Source organism: Gekko japonicus, unplaced genomic scaffold (assembly GCF_001447785.1).
Source record: "Gekko japonicus isolate JY-2015 unplaced genomic scaffold, Gekko_japonicus_V1.1 scaffold119, whole genome shotgun sequence".
NCBI lineage: Eukaryota > Metazoa > Chordata > Lepidosauria > Squamata > Gekkonidae > Gekko > Gekko japonicus.
Genome location: NW_015163606.1, coordinates 117,320 through 143,882, shown reverse-complemented (window position 1 = coordinate 143,882; position 26,563 = coordinate 117,320). Strand labels below are relative to the sequence as shown.

At 40.2% G+C, this 26,563-nt stretch overlaps 1 protein-coding gene across 2 annotated transcripts in view; it reads right to left on the bottom strand.

Annotated features, from left to right (window-relative positions):
• Positions 1 to 26,563, bottom strand: part of RIMS2 (regulating synaptic membrane exocytosis 2) — a 611,329-nt gene that overhangs the window by 519,376 nt on the left and 65,390 nt on the right. Inside the window, exon 2 of one of the 2 annotated variants that reach the window (XM_015407292.1) lies at positions 10,226 to 10,436. In XM_015407292.1, the coding sequence (XP_015262778.1) occupies positions 10,226 to 10,436 (211 nt within the window). Of the gene's footprint in view, positions 1 to 10,225; positions 10,437 to 26,563 lie in introns of those variants that run through there. The other variant, XM_015407290.1, reaches the window with a different exon arrangement.

Sequence of the window (26,563 nt, the reverse complement as noted above, 5' to 3'; positions counted from 1 at the left end):
ATTCTGCTGCCACCAGGAAATTTTAAGGATTTCCAAACCTTTATGCTTTTACTTTTGCTCTTACTAGTTTGGTAGACCGACTTTAAGGCTTACGAGGAACTTTGTGGTCCTGGGAAGTATTTCATTCAGAGCTGGTATAAACTTGGATAAAAGAGGATTTATTGCTAAATACTAAATAAGAGGGTGGTACAATGTAACTAGTAATGTGTAAATGATGAACAATTGCTTTGGTATCACACACAATCTTCTCCCTCACTGACAGGGATCTTTTTCCTGGGAAGTATGTCATTCAGAGCTGGTATAAACTTTGATAAAAGAGGATTTATTGAAACAAATACTAAATAAGAGGGTGGTACAATGTAACTAGTAATGTGTAAATGATGAACAATTGCTTTGGTATCACACACAATCTTCTCCCTCACTGACGGGGATCTTTTCATGTAACTTTGTAACACTTGTTTATCTCAATGCCATATATGTTCACTGTTTCACTCCAGTTTGTTATGACACTCAGACTTTCCTTTAACTTTTCTTCACTTAAACTTTACTTTTACTTTTTCCTATACACTCAGCTTTCAGCTCTCTTTCTCTTTCTCACTGAACAACCTCAGCTGTCAGCTTCTAACTCCTTCAACACAGAACTGCTTGTATACATCAACTGTCAACTTGTAACTGAAACTCCTGACTCACTCATCTAACTAGATTCACTTCCAACCCCCCCCTCTTTCAACCACCAATCATACCACACTTGCCTCTCTCAACCACTCTAGTCTATCTACCACAGCCATGCAACCAAACTTTTAAAGACACACACAAAAAAAACCCCAAGGAATCATTACAGTTTCGCTTGCTCGATCTCCGTTTCCAAGCCGAAGAGCCAGTGCTGTCCGAAGACGTTTTCGTGGTCATGTGGCTGGCATGATTAAACGCCGAGGGACACGGAACACTGTTACCTTCCCACCGAAGCGGTACCTATTTATCTACTTGCAATTTCTTGCTTTCGAACTGCTAGGTTGGCAGGAGCTGGGGGCCAGAGATGGGATACACAGATATAAAACAGATCTTCTTTCTCAAAATGGAGAAGCATTTAAGTAAGAGGAGTAGTCATGTATTTTTGTCATTTCTCTGTTATTTTTGAGTAAGTCCAGAACACCACTCCTGCACACAAGCTAAATATACACATAAGGAAGAACAAAGCTTATTATTATTATTTTATCTATATACTAATAGCCAAGAGGCCCCCTCTGTGCAGATATCTAAATCCACACATCAGGGGCACTTGGGGAGCAGAGAGATTTCCCTGCACACTTGGGGCAATCCCCAGGTGTGCAGAAAAATCTGAAAAGTTAGAAAAACTATACGGGGGATACTTAAATCCCCCCAAAAGTAAAAAAGCGTTCCCTGCGCATGCGCAGAGAACACACTGGGAACGGTGCGTCGCAGCTGTTGCCTGGGGGGAGGCTTGGTAGGCCTGGTGGCTGGGAGCCGCTCAGGCATTGCTATTGCTGCCGGGGGGGGCGAGGGAGAAGGTTTGGCTGGCCCGGCGGCTGGAAGCCACAAGGGCCTCACTGTCGTTGCCAGGGAGAGAAGGTTTGGCGGGGGGCCCCGGCTTCACCGTTGGGGCCGGGGGGGACACTTACCTGTGGCCACTTCCTCCTCAACCCTGAGGTCCTCCTCCTTTCGCAGGCCGGGAACCATGGGGGATACTCCCCCTTCCGCAAGTATCGCAGGTCCTTCTTGTACTTAATATTATTCTTTGTCTGTGTTAGGGGCACAGGAGTCATATGGCTCTTTTGGTTGATGGGATTTGCAAATGCATCCCTCCCCAACCCATGGAGTGAGTACAACTAGTTTAGATGAATAATGTGTACTTCAAATGTAAAGCTATAGCTTTGTCCATGCGCTGGGGCCTGAAATTTCCACCCCAAAGTCCTGCCCTGATAGCTCCATTGATTCCAGAAGTCAGCACTGTACAGAACTGAGACTTGTTGGAGCAGATATAGCCATTAGGCCTTGTGTGATAGGCAATTATGTTCATATAATATTTGTTTTAGGAACCCACTTTCTTCACAAATGGCATATTTAATATGTGGTGCTTCATTTCAAAAGCCTGTTTGATGTCACAACTACATATTATGGACATTGGCTTACCTATATCAAAAGGTTACTTTACCACACCTTGTAGCCTAATTCCTGTCCACTGCAATATAATAAAGCTACAGAAAAGGTTTACAGTACAATCCGGGATTTACAAAATCACGACAGGATCCAAAGGAACGTGTTTCCATGTAAGTAACAAAAATTTCAACCCACCCATCCCCCCACCCCTATGTTCTGCCAAACACTCCTAAATTTGGAAGACTATTCAGAATATTAAGCACCCTAACACAACAGGCTGCAGCAGGAAGTGGAAATCAGGAAAGTCCCCATACACATTTTAGAAAGCTGGCAGTCCTCAAATTATTTATTCTAAAACAGTTCCACTGGCTTCTAAATGAACAGTTTCCAGTGTTATGTTTGACTAGTTACTTTAGGCATAAAGCATTAGAAGCATTTATTGAACTGCTGCTCTTTTTGTGCAAAACTTCTTCATTTGAAATATTACTTGCATATCAGATAGTGGGCTTAAGGCAAAAGGGTTTACACTATTATAGCCAAATTCTGTCCTGATCAGTTTCACTAAAATACTCTGTCACATTTTTAAAACATTACACATATTGTAATCCTTTTGTGTCTTTTTGCATTTTCTATCAGTTTACAGCTGAAGGGGGAGAACCTTTACGATGCTATTTAATCACATATTTAAGAATATAACTCATATCAATATTGATACACTCATACTTTTTCCTTTTCAAATAACTAAAATGAAATCAACATTTAAATATTCTTTGGATTTCATGCATAATGTTCTTACAATAATAAAGTCAATATGATATGTGCAGCAGGGAATAATGATATAATTTAATCTGTAAACTTCATGGTCAATAAAGTCTATAAAATTACATTATCTAAACAGATACCAGAACTCTTTTGTATAATGTCACAAAGTTCTAAGGTGAGCCTTTTGGGGACAGTGACAATATGTTTACAAAACCACTCAGACCCAAGATTAGACCTCAGGACAAAACTGGCCATATGTAATAATAAAGCTATTATAACAGCCATGGTATATCAGACTGCTACTATGAATATGATCACCCATTGCACTAATCGAACCTTCTGTTATGAGAAAAACACATCACATAATGCTAAGTTAATTACTCACTATACAAATTTACCCACTACAACTGTACACATACCACATGCAAACTTTAAAATTAAACTACCCTGAATGCCATATTTTTCTTGACATAGGATTTTCATGCATCATATAGGTTTCCAAAAGTTGTATCTTTTAAAAATTAATTTATGTTTGAAAGAATAAAGTCCATTTTGCTATCATTTTAGAAAGATGAACTACTATTAATTTCAGTAAGAGCTGATTACACAGTGCCACAGGTACATTGTGTTCACTGCAATAAAGTGTGAAGGGTTGTCTCAGATCTCCAAGCATGCAATGAATATGTACAAAGGAACCACATTTAACTGTAGCTTTTCAATACTACTCTGCCATATGACCCCAATAATCTGTAGATGTAAAATCTCGCCTTCACATTTATTTACTGCAAACACCTATACCACATACTCACTGTAAATCAGCCCTACATTATACCTCTATAAAGTGAGGACAAAACCTAACCAAACAGTACCAATAAAAGACCAACAAAAAGAATAATCTCAGACAAAAAAAAAAGTGTTCTAACCACTTTATCCTCCTGGAGAGCATATCCATGAAAGCAAGTAAGAAAGAACAGGAAAAGACAAAGAGAAAAAGTTACTTCTATTCTGAAAGGAAACAGTATTAGCTATTAGTAAACAGACTGCAAAGAAGTCATAATTGCAAAACTATTTAAGAATATATTGTCAACACCCCTATATGACTTCACAGAAATGAATAGTAAAGCTCAGAGCAATAATGCCTAATACTGTAATCAGTGAACCAATCAAAAACATCAATACAGCTGAAAACCTGATGGGTATATAGAACATGCTGAAGAAAAGGATACAGAACTGTTCAGATACAATTCTCTAAGACTGAAAGTGCATTGAAATTGAAAACACTAACGGTTAAAGCATTAAATAATATTAGCTCAATTTGTTACATATAAAAATCTTCAACAAATTATATTTAAAATTCCATATATCTCAGCACCTAATGATAAAACTTTACATTGATTGGAATTAGGATGGGCACGAACCAGAAAAATGTGCTTCATGTCAGTTTGTGGTTTGTGACTTGTTTTGTCACCTTCTGGTTTTAAAGCAGCCTAGGGGTACATTTTAATTTGGGGAAATGGCATGGAGGAAAGCGTTTTTAAAAAAATCTTTTCCCAGCAACAAGTCTCAGCTCTAGAATCGGTACTTCCACAGCTGATTTTCAGAGCCACTCAGATTACTCAGCAAAGCTGAGTATTTTATTTACATCACATTTTATTGCTATAACCTCTAATACTTTTATACTTTGTCCCGCTTTCCACTCAGATAACTCAAGGCTATTTTTGTGAAAAGTGTAGTTTGAGAGACTTCACTAGATGCTTTTAAGTCAGACCTAAACTCAAACTTTATGGGCATGTAAGATTCTAAGCAGTATAACAAAGAAGAGATGGGTGTATTTAAAATGCTTACTGTATCAATAACTGGAAAATTATTATAGCTATTTTATCTGCTTATATAATACTTGTACTAGTAATTAGCAGCCTGAATAGCCCAACCTAGCCCAAGCTCTCTTAAATAATGCTAATGGCCAAATCCCTCCAGGATACCTATTGTAAAAAACATGAGAATGGCTTTGATGATTGTAGTAACTTTTCCAAATTGAAGACCTCATATAATCAGTCAACTTGACAGAAAATATGGTGTCACTGCGCAGTCCACAAACTGGTGGTTTGGCTACTTTAGATCATTTCAAGCCATTTAAGATTGGGAGAGTAGTTTTAAGTATCATTGTACTTAAAGTATCATATAGAAAATACGGTAAAAGGAAGAATCTGGAGAAATATGAAAAAAGAGGACGGCCTAAAGCATTCATCCTACAAATAACGAAGGAGTGCTTTTATCACTATAAACAGCTGAAGTAACATGCAGCACTGTGTGTATGTCACAATTAATTGTGAGCAAAGGAAATGACAGACATATTATTGGGTGTAGAATTCAGATTCCTGACAATCTTAGCTTTCTTTCTTGTTTACAAAAATGATTATAGCCTTTACAGCAAGAAAGATACGCTTTCATATTCATGAACAATGTCTACCAATAATTTATTCAAGACAGCTCAATAATTTTTCCAATAGTTGAGAGAGAGGATTCAGTGTCCTACAAAGTTTCTCATCTCTCCCTAAAATATACTATGCAAATTACCAATAGTAAAATTGAATAATAAATTAAGTAAAATAAGATATGCAAATCTGCTTCACTTGGATAATTTATACACAGGGCAGAATTCAGCTTTTCCTGGGGCCAAGACTGATCAACAAATTCTCATTTTTATGTGTGTGCTGAGTACTCACAGCCCCTGACAGAGTTTCAGATATTACACCCCTTCACACAGCTGTATTTTAATATAGAAAAGATATCTCATGGACGATAGGTTTATCAGTGGGTACTAGCATAACCAGAGTAACTGGTTGACCACTGTGTGAGACAGGATTCTAGACTAGATGAACCACTGGTCTGATCCAGCACAACTCTTCTAATGTTCTTATCTATAGCAGCATTTTTCTTTCAAAAATAATTTTAATCTTTGGGATCAAGTGGAAACAACTCCCTGTAATGAAATTCGCAAATTATTATACCAGCTTTAAACTACCTAAAGAGATATGAATTATCACACTATTATGGACCGTGCCTATAAGCACCATGATTTCTAAGTTCTGATTTTCATCAAAGTCCAAAACTGCCAAACCAAGTTTCAGCAAGTATTTGCTGTTACTTTGTCTGAAAGCATTTTGCTACATATCCATCAGGGCCACATGCCCATACTCTTGGACCATTATGACATCATAAATTATTCTTGCCTGTTAGAAATATATTTCTGAAGCAAATATCAGTCTATCACCAGAAGACTTAAGCCTCAAACAAACTGAGTACGATGTCTGATTCATCCCTCATTTCAATACTATATCTGATTCATCTCTCAAAAATATTACAGTTAACATACTTGAAGGGAGCACTGCCTTTAAAAATGATTTTAAAACCCTTTAATCTCATATTCTGATGTCATAACCTGCTATTTGGATTTGTTGTGCTATGGGATTTTCTCCTTTTCCTTTTGATTGTAACCCCCACAAAATCAAACAAGAGAAGCCACAAACATGTTTTGAATTTAAACTATCTATTCAGACTGCACGGGAATTACAATGCATTGGCATTTTGGACAATTCACAATAGCCTTCTGTTTCTGTATAGAAAGTGTAAGAAAGTAGTTCATATCCATGTCCATATCTGAAATAAGGCAAACCAGGGAATCAGAGGGAACACACATATTTAATGCCATGTAATGTTTAATGTAAATCCCATACCAGGACAAAGTACAGCTATGTTATATTTTTCATTTTTTGTAAGCATGTGAAAAATCTGAATTAATCTTGTACATGGCCTATAGCGTCCATAAAAACAATCTATGCAGGCTTCTTTTTACGTAAAGCTGCAGCCCCAAACTTACCTGGGGCTATTTTGGGGGGGGGGAATCAGAGATCAGGCTTGGGGGCTATGTGGCATGATGCCTCATGGGCGTAGCCATCTAAGAGGGCCCAGCAGCAGCCAACAGCTCCTTGCCTTGTCAGAACAGGGGCAGTCTGGGGGAAAGCTTTGGTTGCCCAGGCCCACCCCTCCCCCTTTTACGACCAGGTGACTGATGGGCCTTCCCAATTTCTCCTTTGGCTATCGCTCCCTCTCTCCTTCCCTCGGTTATCTAGTTTTGTAGTACAGTTATTTCTTTCTTGTCACAGCTTTGGGTGGTTTTAGGCATTGAACCAGATGCATTTGAGGGGAGGCTGTGCCTGTGTGCCCATCTCCCCCAGTTGCAAACCTCCTTAAGGGGTCTTGGGGGTGGAGCCAGGTAGCATCATGCCCAGCTTGGGGGCTGTCACATGGCTCCACCTACAGGTGGCAAGAGAACCATGCAGAGGGTTGTGCCCATGTGAGACCACTGCTCTTGTCATCCCAGGTTTACCGTCAGCAGGCAGGCTGGGGATGGGTTTCATCAGCTGTCAGGTGGGTTGCCTGCTGCCTTGATCTGTGCCCTATGCCACACCAATGCTCTGGTAGTTGTAGTCAATAAAGCTGTGGCCTGTTTCACCCCAACTTGGATGTACATGTGTGTTTCTCCATCCTGCCTCCTAACCCCCCCACCTGCCCTTAGGACTGCAATGAGATACTTCTAACACTCCTAGCCATGGAAGTAATGGGTCATAGAAAGCACTTGAGTGCTTTTCAATTTAGCTGTGCTCAGAAGTCCATAAAAGTTATCAGTGCACAATTTTTTATTAGCCCACATGCCCACATATGTGGATTGTTTAAAAAAAACTTCAAATAATTTTTTCAATCCTTTAATTTCTTATCCTTAAAAACTATGCATGAAACAGGTGGTTTGCCTAACCGAGACTGCAAACTGGAAAAAGTCTTCATGTGCACTAACTTCTGTTTAAATATTTATAAACCACCCTCTCATGCTAAGCTCCCTTGTATGTAACTTTGTTTCCACCTTCTTCTTTGTGGTCTTAGAATGTAAGCCATACATAAATTTTGATTTATCTTTAAGAGAAACATACAAGTTCAGACACAGACATTAGAAGACAGTTGTCTGGTTCACATACTCCACTTTAATATTAAACAAACCATATATAATGCTTATACCCTAGTTTCACTTCATGAAGCTCAGGTCAACATATATAATTAATCCCTTCATGTTAGCCTCACCATGATCCTAAAGGTTAGGCTGAGGAATAATTTGCTTCTTGGCCAATGGCCATGTGGTGATTTGCCCCTTGATCTGCCTAGCCTTAGTCTGATGCTACATCACACTGGCTCTCAAGAAGCAGTACGCTGCTTCTGAACCGCCAGAAGCACTGCGATCCTCATATACAACAAGCTTGAGAATGAGACATCCAAAGCAAAACTGCAGTATTTAAAAGGAACTGTTTTCATTTTCCTTCCAGTGGACAAAATTCAAGAAAATTAGGGAATAGGAGAAGAGGGAGGGTAAGTTGCTTCCTCCCTGCCTCTCCCCACCCCTGCCTTCCTGGGGCCAGGGAGGGCCTTTGCGGGGCTTCCTTGCACTCCCACCGGCCTTGCAGGTCCACCGCCGGGCCCCTCATGGGGCTCAGCAGTGGAGCTGCAAGGCCGGCAGCGGCGGCCGGGACTGTTGGGGGCAGGGTGTGTGGCCTTATGACACACTTCTGGTGATGTCGGGGGTGTGGCCTTATGACACACTTCCGGTGATGTCAGGGGTGTGTGGCATATGCTAATGAGTTATGCTAATGAGTTCCCCTAGCTCTTTTTCTACGAAATGACCCCTGGTTAAAATCCCTGCTCAGCCATGAAGCTCACCGGATGCCCTTGGTCTAGTCACTCCCTCACCCTAAACTCTCTCACCTGGGATTAAAAAAATTAATACTTTATTGGTGAATCTATGTTTTATTTAACATGTGTCCACAGTGAATCTCAGCAGTGATATTCCCACACTGAATACCAATGCCCTCAGTAAATTAAAAAAAAGTAAAGGTGCAAGAAGAGTTAGGGAGTTAACAAAGAGAAAGATGGAGGATGAAGGAAAGAAAGTGAAAGATGAAGTAGCAGAGCCATAGGGGCAAAAGAAAAAGGAAACAATCAGTTGTAATGGGGGGGGGTGACAATGGGGAAAGAATGATTAATAGTCAGAAAAGGTGGGAAAATAAAAGTGAAAAAATGAATTAAACTGAGAAAGAGAGAAGAATGGGGTAAGATGTAAAGAGAATTGTGAACAACAAGGAAGGAAAAAGAATAAATCAGACCAAAAGAGAACAGCTGATAAGAACAAAGGCAATGAAACAATGATGCAGCAGGAAATGAAACTGAAAGACAAGCTGAAGTTGTTGCCCTGCTGGGCAGCCTCCCTAGGGAGCTACAGCAACAGCAGTCCACAGTTTCCTTGGTGGGCAATGAGCTATTGAACAGCTTCTTACTCTTCTGTTTGCCCATTAGAATCTAGCTTCTTCCAGTAAATCTCCCTGCTTTCCTTGAGCTAGAATGGAGGAAAGTGCATGGATGCTGACTTGTTTGCTAGGAAAATTAAAGGAGCAGCACATGACCACAGCACTGAGTTTAGCAGGCTATGAAAAGCCTTGAATTGACATGCACAAGAAAAAGTCAGAGGTGCAGCTACTAGAGCTGGAAAAAGCACTGTGTCATCCTCCCTTCCTACTTAGTGCATGTGGCAATATAGTAGCAGGGATGAAGAGGAGTTAAAGTTGATAATATCAGACTCCACTCATGCGTGCAAAATAGTACCATATCCTCATCAGTGGTAAGTCTAGTGTTCCAGCAGATTAGCAACTTCACCACATGCAGTTGCTGGGGATGCTCTGGATCAGCCATTGGTCAGTTTGGGGAAATTTATTCGTAGCTAAAGTGAGTGGTTATTTGTAATCCTGTTTGAAATAATTATTTTGTATTCTTCTTGTGTAGAAGCTAACAGACTTGTCCAAAGTCATGCAGGAAACTGAGTTGGCCAAAGGTTTTCCCAAACTTTCTAGTAGATAGTTTTCTTCCATTGAATCAGACTTGCAGTCAACGATTTTCCCAGAGTCCTCATCTATTTCTTCTAGATAAGTAGCTTGCCAGATCTACTACACCAGCCACACCAAAACATATGTTGTGAGCAAGTTGGTAAAATATTTGTGGGATTATAAAGGGTTTTTTTTAATTTTATTTTTTTGCATTCATCTGCAGGTTTGTCTTGACTTTAAGAGATTTTTACGTATGAAACAACATTAAGATAATCTATTAGCAAGTATTTTTCTACGTATAAAGATTGTAACTTAATGAAACACAATACATAATGTACATAATATTTAGTGCAGAGCATTAAAGATAACATTCAACAACATCAAATCAAAGCTCATAGGCACTCATTGTAAAATACTCTCACCTTGCTTGAGCGTAAAGACACTCTTCCTCCACAACGTGCACAGAATTTAGTTTGGCAATATGAACAATTATGGCCACAGCCATCGGCAAATTTTGTTTTGTGGCAAATACCACAGGTTGGAGCATCACTCTTCTGCTCCAGCTGCTGCTGCGATTCTTCACCCATCTTTTTCACCTGCTCCTTATACATTTCAAACTGTTGATGTAATTTCCTGTAGACAAAAATAAGAAGAGTGTTATATTTAAGTAAGAATAAGAAAATAGGTCTGTCAGATTATTATATTTTATATAGGGAATAGCTGGAAGCTGTTTGAATTATAAGAGATCAATTCAGTTGAAGAATGTATCACATGGTGTGACGACCCCTTATATGGGGAGGACTGGTTTCCCTTTTAAGTGTTTTTTATTTTGTTCTACTAGGGTATATCCGGCTGCCACCAGGAAATTTAAGGCTTTCCAAACCTTTATACTTTACTTTTGCTATTACTGGGTAGGTAGGTCGAGTTTAAGGCTTATGGGGAACTATGTGGTATTGAGGAAGTATTTCTTTCAAAGCTGGTATACTTAAATAAAAGAGGATTTATTGAAATAATTCATAAATAACAGGGTATAATAATGTAACTCGTAAAGTGAATATTTTGAACAATTGCTTGGTGTCTCACACAAAATCTGCTCCCGTACTGACAGGGATCTTTCAGGTAACTTTGTAACACTTTAACTCAAGGTCTTATAAGTTCACTGTTTCTCTCCAAGATATCAGGACATACAGCCTTTCCTATAATTTGTCTTCAATTAAACTTTCATTTACTTTTTCCTCTCTCTGTGATTTCCTTCATTCACAGAACTAACTCTTATATCACACACACGACTGCTTCTCTCACAGACCTCAGAACGAACTAACTTAACAACTGTCTTTATCAACTGTCAAACTTGTAACTATCACTCCTGACAGACATACATATTCATCCACTCAGAACCACTTCCAAAACCCCTCCCCCTCTCTGTCAATCACCAATCACACCACTTTTGTCTCTTCAACCACTCTAATATATCTCAGCCATGCAACCAAACTTTTAAAGAGACACACACACATATAAAACAAGGAATGATTACACATGGCTACCATACCAATGTAACTGTTTGAGATTAACAGATTGAGATTCAACATATATACAACCAATGGCTGCTATCCAGGAATGCATATACCACTCCCGCCCAATTAGCAACTCAGTATACAACCTCTTAGGAGTACAATAAAATTGTTATGGAAGGCCAAAAGTGGGTTAATTAATTGAAGCTAAGTCCAGATAGGAGAGATACAATTGGTGGGTAGTATACCTGACCATGAAAATGGTATTCAGCGTCTACTGGATGAGTTTGCATTCTCTTTATTTAATTATTTAGGAAATTTTTATGCTGCCTCTCCAGATGTCCTCAAGGCAAATTAAAGATGAGCTTCACAACTAGAGGATGTTCTAGAGCTTTGTTTTTCAACTTTGCTTGTTCACCAGCTGCAGTCACTCTTGGAATGATCTCAACATACTTTATCTATGTCCTAGTAACACAAAGGCTCGATAACTGTACTGTATTGGGGGTGCCTTTTAAAAATCTATGAAAATTTCAGTTGGTTCAGAATAGGTGGCTAAATTGTTCACTGGATCTTACTGTATTGAGTATGTTACAGCTGTGTTAAAAGATCTCCACAGGATTCACAGTGGGCACAATTAAAAATATTAGTTTTTACCTTTAAACCACCACACACACCCTTTTAGCAACTTTTGTTGTTTTGGGTGAGGAGTTAAAAGGAAGAGAGGCAACAACATTGTATGGGTATCAGGCAAGGGGGGAAACCGTAGTGGAAGTCCGACTGGCCAGATAAGGACAAAAGGAATTAGTGTCTACCTACAGTTCGGTTCCACTTTCAAACTTAGTGACACTGACTGTCTTGCCAATAATCCAGTGAATTTAAATGTGCTTTTGCTGAATGTCAGGTCAGTCCAAGTAAAGCATCCTTTATTCCTTGCCCCAACCTGGTGGAAAAAGCTCCCACTCAAGATCAGGGCCCTGCAGGACTTCTTACAGTTCCACAGAGTCTGTAAAACAGAGCTGTTCTTACCAGACTTTTGGCTGAGGGAGTGGACGTTCAACCATTCTGGCCTCCCCTGTTCATGGCCCTTTCCCAGCACCCTGCAGCTTTGGGTACTGTTTGGGCACTGGAGTTTCCTGGGATACCTATTTCTGCTTGACATGAGGCATGGGTTTTTGTTATTGTCTATTGTGCCATCTATTGTTTTAGAAGAAGAGAAGAAGAAGATATTGTATTTATATCTCGCCCTTCGCTTGGAGTCTCAGAGCAGCTTACAAACTCTTTTCCCTTCCCCTCCCCACAACAGACACCCTGTGAGGTAGGTGGGGCTGAGAGAGCTCTGACAGAAACTGCTCTTTTCAAGAACACCTCTGACAGAACTATGGCTTTCCCAAGGTCATCCAGCAGCTGCAAGTGGAGGAGTGGGGAATCAAACCCGGTTCTCCCAGATTAGAGACCGCGTACTTAACCACCACACCATTTATTTATTTAATTAATTTATACCCTGCCGTCCCTGCCAAAGCAGGCTCAGGGTGGCTTACATAAAAAAATTAAAACAGGTAAAAACAGAATAAATATGAATATAAAACCCATCATAAAGTGCAAGTAGGAAATTTGTATAACAGTGGTGAAGCATTGGTAGCAATCAGTCATAATAAGGCGTGCAGTCAGCATTTGATGTTAGGACTGACTCTCAGTCAGGTTCATGCTGTTGGTGGTGGTTTTAGGGTGCAGGGTCTTAAGCTCATTAGGTGCGGCTCCTAATCAAATGCCTGGTGGTTTTACTGTTTTTATTGTTTATGGGGTTTTATACTATAAACCACCCTGAGCCCACTCGTGGGATTGGGCGGGGTATTAAATAAATAAATAAATAAATTCATTATGAGAAGGCAGCCTGGCATGTATAACTGAGACCTGTAAAGAAAACTGGGGATAATAATCCCTGGACTCTAATTGCAGTGTCTGACTAGGCTAAGTGGTTGGAGAAAGAGAACTGTGGTAGTCTACTGCATGTTCATTGACCCGTCCAGATGTCCAGATAGAGATTCAATTCAAGAACTGAGTCCAGGAGCACCACAGAGACCAACAAGATTTGGGGGTTCCCTTTGTCAGATACCTTTGTTAAACCTGATGAAGGGAGCTTTGACTCTTGAAAGTTTATATCCCAAAAATCTTGTTGGTCTCTAAGGTACTGCTGAACTTGAATCTAACTCTTCTACTGCAGACCAACATGGCTACCCTCTGAAACCAATTTCAAGAATCTGTCTGGTATAGGGATGTGTGAGAGTTAGGTATCTTGTTAGCATACCATCCACACGGCTTATTTCTGAAATTCCAAGGTGACCTGGATGGTTGAGATAGTCACTCCTAGAGGTCTTCTCCCTTCTAGTAAAGCTTATTTAGCTCCTTCATTTACAGATGGGGAAACGAAGGAGGTTGGAAGAGGAGGTGCCATTTCTGACTGCCATTTTATTTTAAAATTATCCAAATGGTTCAATTTCAGTGTTCTATTAATATATTTTTATTGTGGGACTAACTATTTGTGGGGAAACAAAGGCACCCGGAAGTCAGAACAAATTTTTCCACCATTATCACGAAGAGTGATGTTGCTGCTGCCATTTTGTCCGCACGAAGCTACCTAATGGAGATCTTCTAGGAATATAGTATAGAACATGGCAATTAATATTCTTAGGAGTATAAACCATAAAGAGCATAATATAGGGGTCTTCTAGAGAATGCATGGGTCTCTATAGCCTTCTATGTGCAGTTTATGTACTGACTGATACTGGATCATGTATCTCAAGCTGGGCTATATACCGTATTTTTTGGACCATAAGACTCACTTTTTCTTCCAAAAAAAGTGGGAGGAAAAGTGAGTGCGTCTTATGGACCGAAGGTTCAGAATTTCTTCCCCCTGTTTTCCTCCTTTAAAAACTAGGTGCGTCTTAAGGTCAGGTGCGTCTTATGGTCCGAAAAATACGGTATATCTGAGACATCACTATGATAATTAGTTGCAAAAAGAGGTTGACATGTATTTAGAACTCTGTGAGGGAGCACCTCTTTGAGGACAGGGTCCTAATGTTGGCAGGCATAATATCTGAACATGCTTACAAAACAACAGGATAGTTAGACTTTTGTGAGAGTCTGATTGCAGGGCCATGAGGATTAAATTAAAAACACACCACTTTTTTACAAACTTAACAAAAAACATACTAAATCATAAATAACATTACACAGTTTTAAAGAAACACTTAAAAGCAGTCAGAGATCAGGTATAAAACCAGGAAGTGGCTGGGAGACAGCCAATACTTTTAGAGAATGCCATATGCCTATTGGAAAGAAATTTAGGGCTTGTGCTTGGCGATTTCCTGACTCAAAGAACTTCCATTTAATTAAAAGTTTAGGTAGCTAACCTGGAGAAGTGACAAAAATTACCCAGATCAGACTTGCAGGTTCACTGTGATAGAGGTCTCATTCCAATCTGCTATGGGAGAAAAGGACAGTCAGCTATACTACCACAACATTGGCTCAAGAGAAACCATATTTGCTGAATTTCTTTCTGCCTATTCTCTCACTGTTAATAGTAACAGGAGTTATCTGTGAGTTAGGAGGTAGCAACCTGATCATTACAGAGTATATGAGAAAGCACTTTGCATTTCAGTCACAAACTGCGCTTGTAGTTTTACTAAGCCAAAAGGAGAAGCAACTATGAGACTACGAGCACATATTTAAACAATGTTAGGTAAATGGTATGTCTATAAAATAAGTGGAGGTGTATATGTATATGTGTATCTGTCTATATCCATATCTATATATCAATCATTGATAGATATGGTGGTGGAAAGTACTGTCAAGTCACAGTACTTTTGGAATGAGACATTCAGAAGTGGTTTGCCATTGCCTACCTCCATGTCACGACCCTGGTATTCCTTGGGGGTCTCCCATCCAAATACTAGCCAGGGCCAACCCTACTTAGCTTCCAAGATCTGATGAGATCAGGCTAGCCGGGTCTATCCAGGTAAGATTGTGTGTGTGCACGCACGTGTGCATGCACACACTTACTATTGAATCTGAACCAACAACTGAATGTTAGCGGAGAGGAAAATTAATTTCCTTTGTGAGACCTGTCTGCTTGCCCTTCTTAGAAATATTCAGTACTGAATATTTGGGTCTTTGTGTATTAATCCAGCATGTCTGTTTTCCTTGGCAATGTACCATTCAGCAAGTGCTTTGTATATACAATACTTAGCAAAAAGACTTAAGCATAGAGGAGACAAGCCGTACCAGTTAAAAGGTAACCCAGTTTATCTTGTGAAAACAGTAAGATACACCATAAGTAAATGAAAAATACATAACAACATCTGCATTTGTAATTTCAGGCTTCCTCATATATATTTGTTTTACTCTCTTTGTGATAAAGAAAAGCAAGTGCATTATTTGTACAGCAGCAGCAGTCTCACAGAGCTATAATAGGGCTAGAAGCCTATTTAGCTATTGAACTAAATATTATATCATTAATTTCTTCAATAGTTGTATAGTATATTAACTGTGGCAAAATTAATCACATTTAAACTATAAATATATCATTAAAATATGCACATGTATATTGTGTACACAGGAATGACCATTCTGAACCTGGCCTCCATGCAGATCAAAAAAACACACACTGATTCCATAAAAGCGGTTGTTCTGCCCTCAATTTCCCGTTTCCCCCGTCTGTACTGCTCCATTTCCCACTATTTGCTGTGCAGTCGCATTTTGACCCACATCTCCCTCCGATTTCCCCCGCATCTTCTTGATCCTAAAAAATAAGGATCAAGAAGATGTGGGGGAAATCGAGGGGAAATGCGGGTCAAAATGTAGCCACACAGCTAATAGTGGGAAACTGAGCAGTACAACCGGGGGACATGGGAGACCGAGAGCGCAACAACTGCTTTTGCGGAATCAGTCACAGAGAATGGGGCCTGGAACAGAAGGGGGTAGTTTTCTGCAGCCCTGGGGTTGCAGAAAAATACAAAAAAGAAAAAATGAAATGTAAAGTTTGGAGGAAAGAGCAAGAGCTTACAAGACTATGTTGCAAGATCTGAGATGCCATTTTGAAAGAGGCAGGCAGGGAGGGACATTACAGCAGGATCCATGAGCAAGACTGGCAGAAGCAGTGGTGCTGCAGGCAGACAAATGAAGAGAGTGGGCAGGCAATGGAGATGGCAACATTGCAAGCAGGCAGGAGAAGGCACAGAAGACTCAACCTGCCACCGCTACATAAGCCAGGTGTGTGGAGGAGCTGCAACCAGCATGGCAGGGAAGAAAGGAGAGGGAGCTGTCATCAAGCTTGGGGAAGGAGGGGATCCCACTTTCTCATTCTCTAATGGTGTAGATTGCACTACATTAAAATATACCACACTTGAATGAGTAAAACCTTGCCTCAAAAACTATTTCACTCACTCCAAAAAAGAAAATATTCCATAGGATCTTTCTACTGGAAAATTTGAAAAAGTCCTGGGGGAGGGAATTTATCCAGGCCTTCTCATCTCTAGCCAAGCACATTCCAAATGATATGCTATTACAGGGGAAATATTGCCCGTAATAGTAAATGCAGAATTAACTTTCTGTTAAACTTCATCTCACGTGACAAAAATAAACAAGTGCCAAATAACAGATCAGTCTACCTTAACTCAGAAATATAACACCCCTGGACATTACAGTATCAGGATTAGAATGAGTTCATTCCACATCGTTTACAACATTCATGAGAGTATTAAATTATTAACTAACTTGTATCTTTTTACTGCTGCAACTGGATTGTTCTTACTTGGTGGCTTTCCTTTTTAATGAATAGGAAATAAGCATGGACAATGCTGGGTGTGCTAGCGTAGGCAGAGATCAGGAGTGTTTACCACTCTATCATCTAATATTACACTGTTCAGAACCGTGTATGTGTGACAGTAGAAAAAAAGAAGCGACCGATGAGTTAACTATACTTGAAGCTTTCTCTGCTCGTGCCTTACACTAGCACAGTTGGTGATGCAATGATTTTAGAGAAGCAAATAAAAATGTTTGTGCTTAAAACTCCAAGTAAATACTATACTATACCTGAAGCTTTCCCTGCTGATGCCATACACTACCGTACAGCTGATGATACAATGGTTTTAGTGATGCAAATTATAATTGTTTCTGTGCTTAGAACTCTGACTAAGAACTTGTGCAAAGGCACTGACAGGAAACACGAAAATACATGAAAGAGGGTATACTACAAACTACTACATAGCCAGGCTGTCTTCCACCAAACAGTTAACATCATGTGTAAGCTAGGCACAAAAATTGCACGCACACTCAATGCCAATGATCTCTCTCCTGCGTTTTCGAGAGGAAAGATACATGTGAATAAGGTATCTGCATAAAATCTACCCAGAGTCTCCACTCCACACGTGGAATGATCTGCACAGTGAAAGGGGGGGGGGGGACCACTCCTCCACCACTTGACAATTCTTACCCAGCCAGCAAATATGATGTAAGTCGCTTTGGGTTCCCACTGGGGAGAAATGTAGGGTATAAATGAATTCAATAAAATAAATATCCTTTTCAGATGTTCTCTTGTTCATAAAGCAAACTTCAGTTAGTTCAGAACACAGCATCTCACCTTCTAATGCAAGGAAATAATTTTTTTATATCATTCCTATTTTAGAACAGTACTCCTAGATTGCAAACCTGGACCTTCATGGAAAGTATTACTATATCCATATTAAATTAAACCTTACACCTGGAATCAACTGAATATCCAAACAATTGCACTTCCATCTTATCCAGATAAAGTTTGTTCACCCTTGTGTACCCCACCACTGTTTCAGGCACTCATTTAGCAAATCAAATCAAATAAAGAGGTTGATATTGATGATACCACAACCCCAAAACACACTAACAACCTTCCCCAGTGGTTTCATGTAGATGTTGAAAACCACAAGAGCAGCAATCTCTTAGCAGCACCTACTAGACATTGCCTTCTAGCAAGGATAAGATCCGCCACCGCACAGGTCCTTTCAAATGCATCCTGACTAGGCAGTCCAGTAGGATGCCATGTTCAATAGTACTAAAATCCATAGAGAGGTACAAGAGAGCTAACAGCAATACATTTCTCCTGCCCACCTTCCTGCGAAGTTCATCAAATAAGGTTATTAAGGTGATATCGATGCCAAAAGCTAGTGGGAAAGCAGACTGAAAAGGATCAAGATAACCAGGGCCGGCTCGCTCACTAGGCATTCGCCTAGAGCAGGCCGGCCCTTAGGGGCGCCAAACTGCAACCACCCCACAACCGCCAAACACCCCCCGGTCGGAAGGTGCTCCCCCCTTGCCTTTGTTCCTCTGCCGGTCTGCCAGCCACCCCCTCCGTCCTCCGCTTGAACGTTTCCCCGCAGTGCGCCCCCGACCCTCCTCTGCTTCACCCAACTTTTGGCTCATCCCTCCCCCACCGGCCCCACTCTGAAGGTCCCCCTTCCCAGGCTGGGTTCCAGCTGGCCTGGCCCCATGCTATGAAGTGCCCAGAGAGGGAGGGCCGCGCTGTGCAAACGGCCCCCCAGAGACGCACATGGCCAGGGGGAGGAGCGGTGTGGGGGGGTCCTGCTCATGTGCGGCCTTTCCACTCCCCACCAAGGCCAAGCTTCCAGACCGGGGTGGGGGTGGGCCGAGCTCGGCTTCTGCAAATGCCCCCCGTGCCCCCAGCAAGTGGAGGGGGCCAGGGGCCAAACGCTCTGTTTTGGATCCGCTGGGTGGGGGGAGACTGTGGCGGCGGCGGGGAATCACAAGGTGAGGGTGCCACAAGGGCTGCTAGTTTCGCCTAGGGTGCCGAAAAACCTCGGGCCGGACCTGAAGATAACTCATTACGTTAAAGAATATCTGGAGCTGAGAAGCCACAATACACTTTATCATCTTGCCAAGAATGAAATATTCTTCCCTAATGATGTTAAGACTGAAGACATTGTAGTATGGTTTTTTTCAGAAGGCCTTTTTCAACGCTATGGGACCATTCCTTCCTCAATGAGTCAGGCATCACCTTTGCCATTGACTGGGTTAGTAATACCCCCTGCCCCAGCAACCAGGGAGTGTAAAGGTTGAAAATGCTGGTTGACAGTTTCACTTCTCCAAGAATTTTGTTTACATCCTCAGGTTGCTTAGACTGAAAAGCAAACTTCAAACTTTGACCAACACCCAGCATACCCACTGCATCTAACACGAAGTTGGAAAGGATGGAAGTAATGTTATGTTTAAAAATGATTTTATCCTTAAAATATTCAACAAACTTCAAAGATGAATAGACTTTTTTCGTTCATTTCTGTTCCGTAAAATAAACTATTTTTTTCCTCAAATGCATGATGGAGGTTCAGAAACTGAACCGCATTTTATGTTGCTCGCCACTTCATAAAATACTCAAAATTTCAGCAGTATCAGTTATTTTATAGACCTTTCTTGTTCAGTACTCTTAATAGAATCATCAAGGAACTTCTGCAGTTAGTCAGTGGGAAGAAATAACTGTACATATTTGTAAATGGAGTTAATAAGAAGACAATGAGATTACTAGTTGAGACAATGTTATATATCAGTATCTCATGACCATTATTTGTCCTATTCTAAGCAATACCACCATAAGGTCAAGCCAGTTGACTGACGGCATTGTCTGTTGCACTGTTATAATGCATAATGACTATACCAGATATACTTTTTATTCTAACTTTTCTCCTAAATCCAACATTGTAATATGCCAAAGGACATTCATCACTCATAGAATATACATCACTCATCAATATATGATATAAGAGCACAATAACTCATCAGTGGTATAGACATATAAGAAATTATCAATGTTAATCTCACTAAAATGTCTTTTTTCTGCAACTCACTCACCATCACTGAACTAACTTTCTGGCCTCAAACATCTATTAGCATCTTTATTTATTAGATCAATTTATGCCCCACCCTCCCTGCAAAGCAGGCTCAGGGTGGCTTACATAAAACACATATACAAATACAGTTAAAATTATTCATAAAACAACCATAAATCCTACATTCCTAAAGTGCCAGAGCAATACTCAAGTAAAGTGCACAAGTAAAGTGCAAGAGCAAGTGATGGTCCAGATAGTATTCTCATATCAGCTCAAATTGATCAACTAATTTCTGCAGTGAGGTGGCTGAAGATCGTAAAGCCAGGGCTGAAGATCGTAAAGCCATTTTACAGGCCCTGTGGAACTGTAGTAGGTCCCACAGGGCCCTGATCTCCTCCGGGAGCTCATTCCACTAGTATGGAGCCACCATTGAGAAGGCCCTGGTTGCCACCAACCTAACATCTTTGGGGCTTGGGAGGGCCAGCTGGTTTTGGGCCCCTGAATGCAGTGCTCTCTGGGGAACGTTTGTGGAAAGGTGGTCCCTCAGGTATGCCAGACCCTGACCATAAAGGGCTTTAAAGGTCAAAAACAGCACCTTGAAGCAAATCTGGTATGCTATTGGCAGCTAGCGCAATGCTTTCAGCACATGCTGGAGGTGCTCCCGTATAGAGAGACCCATCAACATCCTGGTCGCAGCATTTTGCACCAGTTGCAGCTTCCAAATTTGGAACAAGGGCAGCCCCATGTAGAGAGCATTACAGTAGTCTAATCTCGAGGTGACCATCACATGGATCACTGTTGTCAAATGCATCCTGACTAGGCAGTCCAGTAGGATGCCATGTTCAATAGTACTAAAATCCATAGAGAGGTACAAGAGAGCTAACAGCAATACATTTCTCCTGCCCATCTTCCTGCGAAGTTCATCACTGTTGTCAAGTTGCTGCATTCAAGGAAGGAAACCGACTGCCTCATCAGCCAGAGAGGATGGAAGGCTGACCTGGCAGTGGCTGCTACCTGGGCCTCCATTGTTAAAGAGGCATCCAGGAGGAGTCCCAAACTCCTAACCTCCAGCGCTAGCACCAATGGAGCCCCACCAAAGGTCGGAAGTGGGATCCCTACCCTCAGGACACCTTGGCTCAGGCACAGGACCTCCGTCTTTGTCGGATTCAGTTTCAGTCAACTCAGGCTAAGCCAACCAGCCACGGCTTGTAATACCCAGTCCAGATCTTCCAGTGTTGAGTCAGACTGGCCACCCAACAACAGATAGAGCTGGGTGTCATCCGCATATTGGTGACACACCAGCCGATGCCTCCGGGCAATCTGGGCAAAGGGGCGCATGTTGCTGTTGAACAGCATCGGGGAAAGTGAGGCACACCACAGGTCAATGGATGCCTTCGGGACAGCTGTTCCCCTAGTGCCACCCTTTGTCCCCGACCCTGAAGAAAGGATGCGAGCCATTGCAAGGCAAGCCCCTGAATTCCAGAATCTTTTAGCACTCCTCTCATCTATCAATACATCACAAAACTCATGAACTCGGCTCATGTACGAGTAACAGCACATCATATTCAGTCACTCTGCTCTGGAAGAAGTAGCACAGGTGAATCTATGGTGGGACTTCATTTTCCACAATGAGTCTCCATGTCCTACCTTTGTCACCCACTTTTTCCAGGTAGAAAATAATATCAGATTATGTCAAACTACCATGCTCCTCCACAGTAAAAATGTATTTAAACATACCAACATCCACCAAACTGAAAGCTTCATATAATCCTAAATACAATTACAAGGAATATAATCCCAGGACAGATGTTATTTTCTATTCAGAAAAGGCCAAGGGAGGACAATCAAGGGTACAAGCAAAGCTGAGACTTACTCCTTCTCAGTACGGATTTGAGTCAAGTCTGTTGAAGTAAATGTTTTTCAAGTTCATATTTCTCACTTTCACATTTTGAAATGTATATATTTGCCTTTCCAATCCACATACCCAAAACAATATGCAAGCAATAAAATAAAATAAGAAACAAGCAACATAAAAACAAGTAAACACAATAACGTAACAATAAATAAATAAATGGAACTCTTCACAAGTTTGCCTTGTGAAGAAGACAATGTCATCTTCTCAGTGAATATTCAGCTGGCTATGTATTACAAAATCTGATTTAAAATAATTTAACTGTACTTATGAGCCTTCCAGAATACACTTAAATGTTTGCTCTGCAGCATTATTTAAGCACCAAGATTAGTATTTTTTAAAATAGCACAAATACTAATTTAGAACATTCTTCATCAGTTGTCCATCTTATAAGAGTAGTAGTGGTCACACAGAACGAAATTTTTACAAATACATAGAGCACACAGAAATAATGTCCATGGTATCTAGTAAACCACTGGAGAATTATTATACCAGTCAAAATGACTAATCTAGTTTTAATTTCAAGAATTGAACGTTTACTCTGAAAAATGTTTTCCTAAATTGGAGGAAGGCTTCAAACTTTGCTGAGCAGAGTGGCAGGATATAGGCCAGTATTATTTATATACAGAACTAATTTCAAAAGTACTTTAAAACCTCTTGATGTCAGCTGTATCTGATTCTCCTTTATTTAGTAAAAATATACATGTTGCTTCTGATATTTGGTATCCTAAATTTAATGAACATGAACCCAGCCTTGATACAACATTATCTGCATACTACATTCATTCACTTCCCATACTGTACCAGTTGCCCAGGATGCCACTTAAATCTGAAGTGGCACAAAAAGACCTGTTGCATCACACTTGAGAGTACAAATGTTTCAGTCATCTATGAATTCTTATAAATATGGTTATAGAGATAGCGACTATTATCAAATTTACTCATGATATTAAAACCCATTATTTCTATGGAACTTCCAAGTTGTTTAGAACTATGGTTTCAGAATAACAAGCACTTAATTTTTTTGAGAGAGTTCCACCTTCAATTCGCATTATTCAGCATTAACTTTTCCCTGGGAATATTTTATTCTTACACTCTTTTTAACGCCTGAAACTGTGGATGTGCAAGAATATATTGGTCCACAACTCTATTTAATTTCCCTGAAATTTTGTCCGATCATCATGTTTTGTATCATACTTCTGGAGGAAGCTGCTGATATATCCAATTTTAAGTACACAAGGTTGTGCTTTAAAGGTATTTTTCAATGTAAAGAAGGATCTAATAAAAACTATAGAGATGACCCACAAGAAATTACAATAAACCTAAAAAACATAGGCCTTAAGGATAAAATTATAGTTAATATCTCAAATACAAAAGATCTGCAAGTAAATGCAAAATTTTAAATTTCACTACGTGACTTCTGAGGATGGGCTATAAAAAACAGTTTAAGTTAATTCAGTAAAATTAAATTGAGGGATATTCCTTTGTTTAGGGACAGAGTACACATAAACTGTTCATATATCACAAACAAAGGTTGTGCATGGAGGGTTTCTGCAGATGGAAGGATTTCCATTCATGGAGGGTGACTTTCTCACCTCCCCTCTCCTGCAGCAAAATGCCCTGCAAAACCATTAAAGTGAACATTTGGGGCTGTAGTAGGAAGGGGAAGGAACAGAAATCCTTCCATCTGCAGCAATGCTTTGGTGGATTAATGCCAAAGCTTTTAACCTCACACATTTTTCTGAAGAGCGTAATCAAGTTATAAAGCCCAATTATTATTATGTGCCCACAACTTATATTCCAAGTAAATATAAAAGATACTTACTAAAAAGATACTTACACAACTGTATTGTTTTATATATGTTTAAATACAGACTGAGTGTTTGCAAAGTCTACTGGCTCAAGGTCCTAAAGCCTAACCAATAGGGATGTGCACAGACCGGGCACATTTCAGTTCACTTCAGCCCAGTTCAGTTCAGGGCACATGAGCCGGACGGCCCCAAACTGAGCCCCAAACCAAACTCCCAAGCAGAAAAACCACCTGAGCTGAACCAGTTCTGGTGGCATTAGGCCCCCGCCCCTGGCGCACCCGCATAATTTGGAAGTGACATGAGCACATCGGGCACCACATGTGCATCACTTCTGGGTGATGTGGGTATGCAGGGGTGGGGGCTGAACCCTGAACACAGCAGAAGCTTGGTGAGTGCTCAGGAAAAGGTGCCAGTGCGAACCAAAGTTCGCAACCCCGAACCAGGCAAAGTCCAGCCTGGACTTTGGCTTGGGTTCGAGTCCGTGCCCATCCCTCCTAACTAACATGTCCATGTGTACTGCAAAACCTTGCTATAATACCACAGATTTTCAAAGAACAGTATAGTTGCATTTGGAATACACAAAGAAAGATTTTCAGAAGTGCTATACACACACACATACACAATTTTAAAAATCAGTAATATGTTATTTTCAAACACAATATGTCTAACTATGCAAGGCACAGGATGAAGTAAACTCATGGATAATATATCTGTCAATGTAGGAATCTGAAAAGACTGCATTTTTATCTCATTTCTTTTTAGTCATTATATTGCTAGCACCGAAACAACAGATACATTTTAGAAGAATTAAAAGTTTGAAATACTCAATATATAACCCTAAAATTTTAATCTCAAAAATAATTTTAATCCTACAAGTATAAGAACTTTTTAATTGCCTTAAAGTAACTCTAAAAATATCCTTTTATTTTAAAAACTCTTTTTAAAACCTCTGATTTACAACTCACTAATGCCTGTTTAAATGTCTGCATCTTCTAGCTTTGCCATTTCTGTCACAATCATAACACTTTTAAAAATTTTAAAGGAGCTAGTCTCACGGTTCTCCTCAAAGGAAAGCCATATAGGTATGGCACCAAGAACCAAATGCATTATCTGTCACAGTCTTTCAACTTGCCAGATATTTTAAAGGCATGAAACAATGATGATGCAGGTAAATGTATTGTGTACACAAACATCTTACGTACACACATGACCGGTCTAAAAATTCAAGTTCTTCATGCATATCAATCAAATTAATTTTGAAGATGTTCTATACATTACTTTTATAAGAGGAGGTCTTACACTGAGCAGGAAGTATTCCTACAACCGATTATGAGCCATATTTTTACTATTCATATTTCCCTCTGCCAATTGATGCGTAACTAAATACTGTTTATCAAGCAACATGCTAACTTGGAAATAACCCCACAGAATTCAATGGGATCTACTCCCAAGAAACCATGCATATGATTTGCAGCCTCAGTTTGTGATATATTATTATAAGGTTGTTACGTATTATTGAAACAAACTCTCTGGTATGTTTTAGTGCTACAGTAATACTTAGTCTACAGAGAGCAGCTTACTTACGTCTGGGGCTCCTTTTCATTTTGTTGTTTTTGCTGTGGCTGAAGAACGTTATTTACCAGCTCAGTGATTCCACTAAAAGGAAACCACCTGTTTAAATAAGCAAATAATGTGACTGAATAACCAAATAAAATCATACTAGTATAAATGCTTTCTTACTCAATAAAAAATAGTCATATAAAGGAAGAAAAGCTACAGCCAATGGGGATGTTCACTGCAATTAAGTCAGCCACTATAAGGATGTAAGGGAAATAAAATTTTGCACTTAAGTAGTCCACAAGCAGGTAGCAAGAAACTACATCCAACTGAAATGTGGATGAAGTAAGAAGCTGCAAACAGCTCTTACAAGCCAATCAGGAAGCAGATGACTAACTGCAGCCTAGCAGATATTAGTGAAATCTAATACCATCAAAGGTGCAGAAAGCAGAATATGGCAAAGGTAGAGAAGTCAAGCCCACTGCACTTTCAAGATATTTTACTTACTGTGTCGCTTGTGGTTTTTGTTCTTCTTTGACCCTAAAAAGATAAGTTTGTGCAACTGAGTGCAGTGTACTGGAACACAATTTCTACTTGCAGTCCTCTCTCTTTCTTGACTAGCTACAGAAAAACACTCGCTGTCATTTGCCTGTTGGTTACTACAACTTCCAATGTAGACCATTTTCTCACTATGCTAAAAATATTATGCAATATCACAAACATCTGTAATTCTTTATTTTCTGATAAGCACCCATTCTTTCAACAGAATCACATTTAGCTCTGTGAGGCTGTTGTAGCCATAACTGTCAGAAGTGCACAATAACATGCAATTGGGAACAAGAACTTAGATACCAAATACTTTATAAACCAACAAGCAGGATTGCCAACCTCCAGGTGGTGGCTGGAGATCTCCCAGAATTACAACTAGTCTCCAGGTTGCAGAGATCAGTTCCGCTGGCTGCTTTGGAAGATAGAGTCTATGGTATTATACTCCACTGATGTCCCTCCCCTCCCCAAATCCTGCTCTCTCCAGGATTCACCCCCAAAATCTCCAGGTATACATGAATCCAGAGCTGATAACCCTACCAACAGGGGAAAG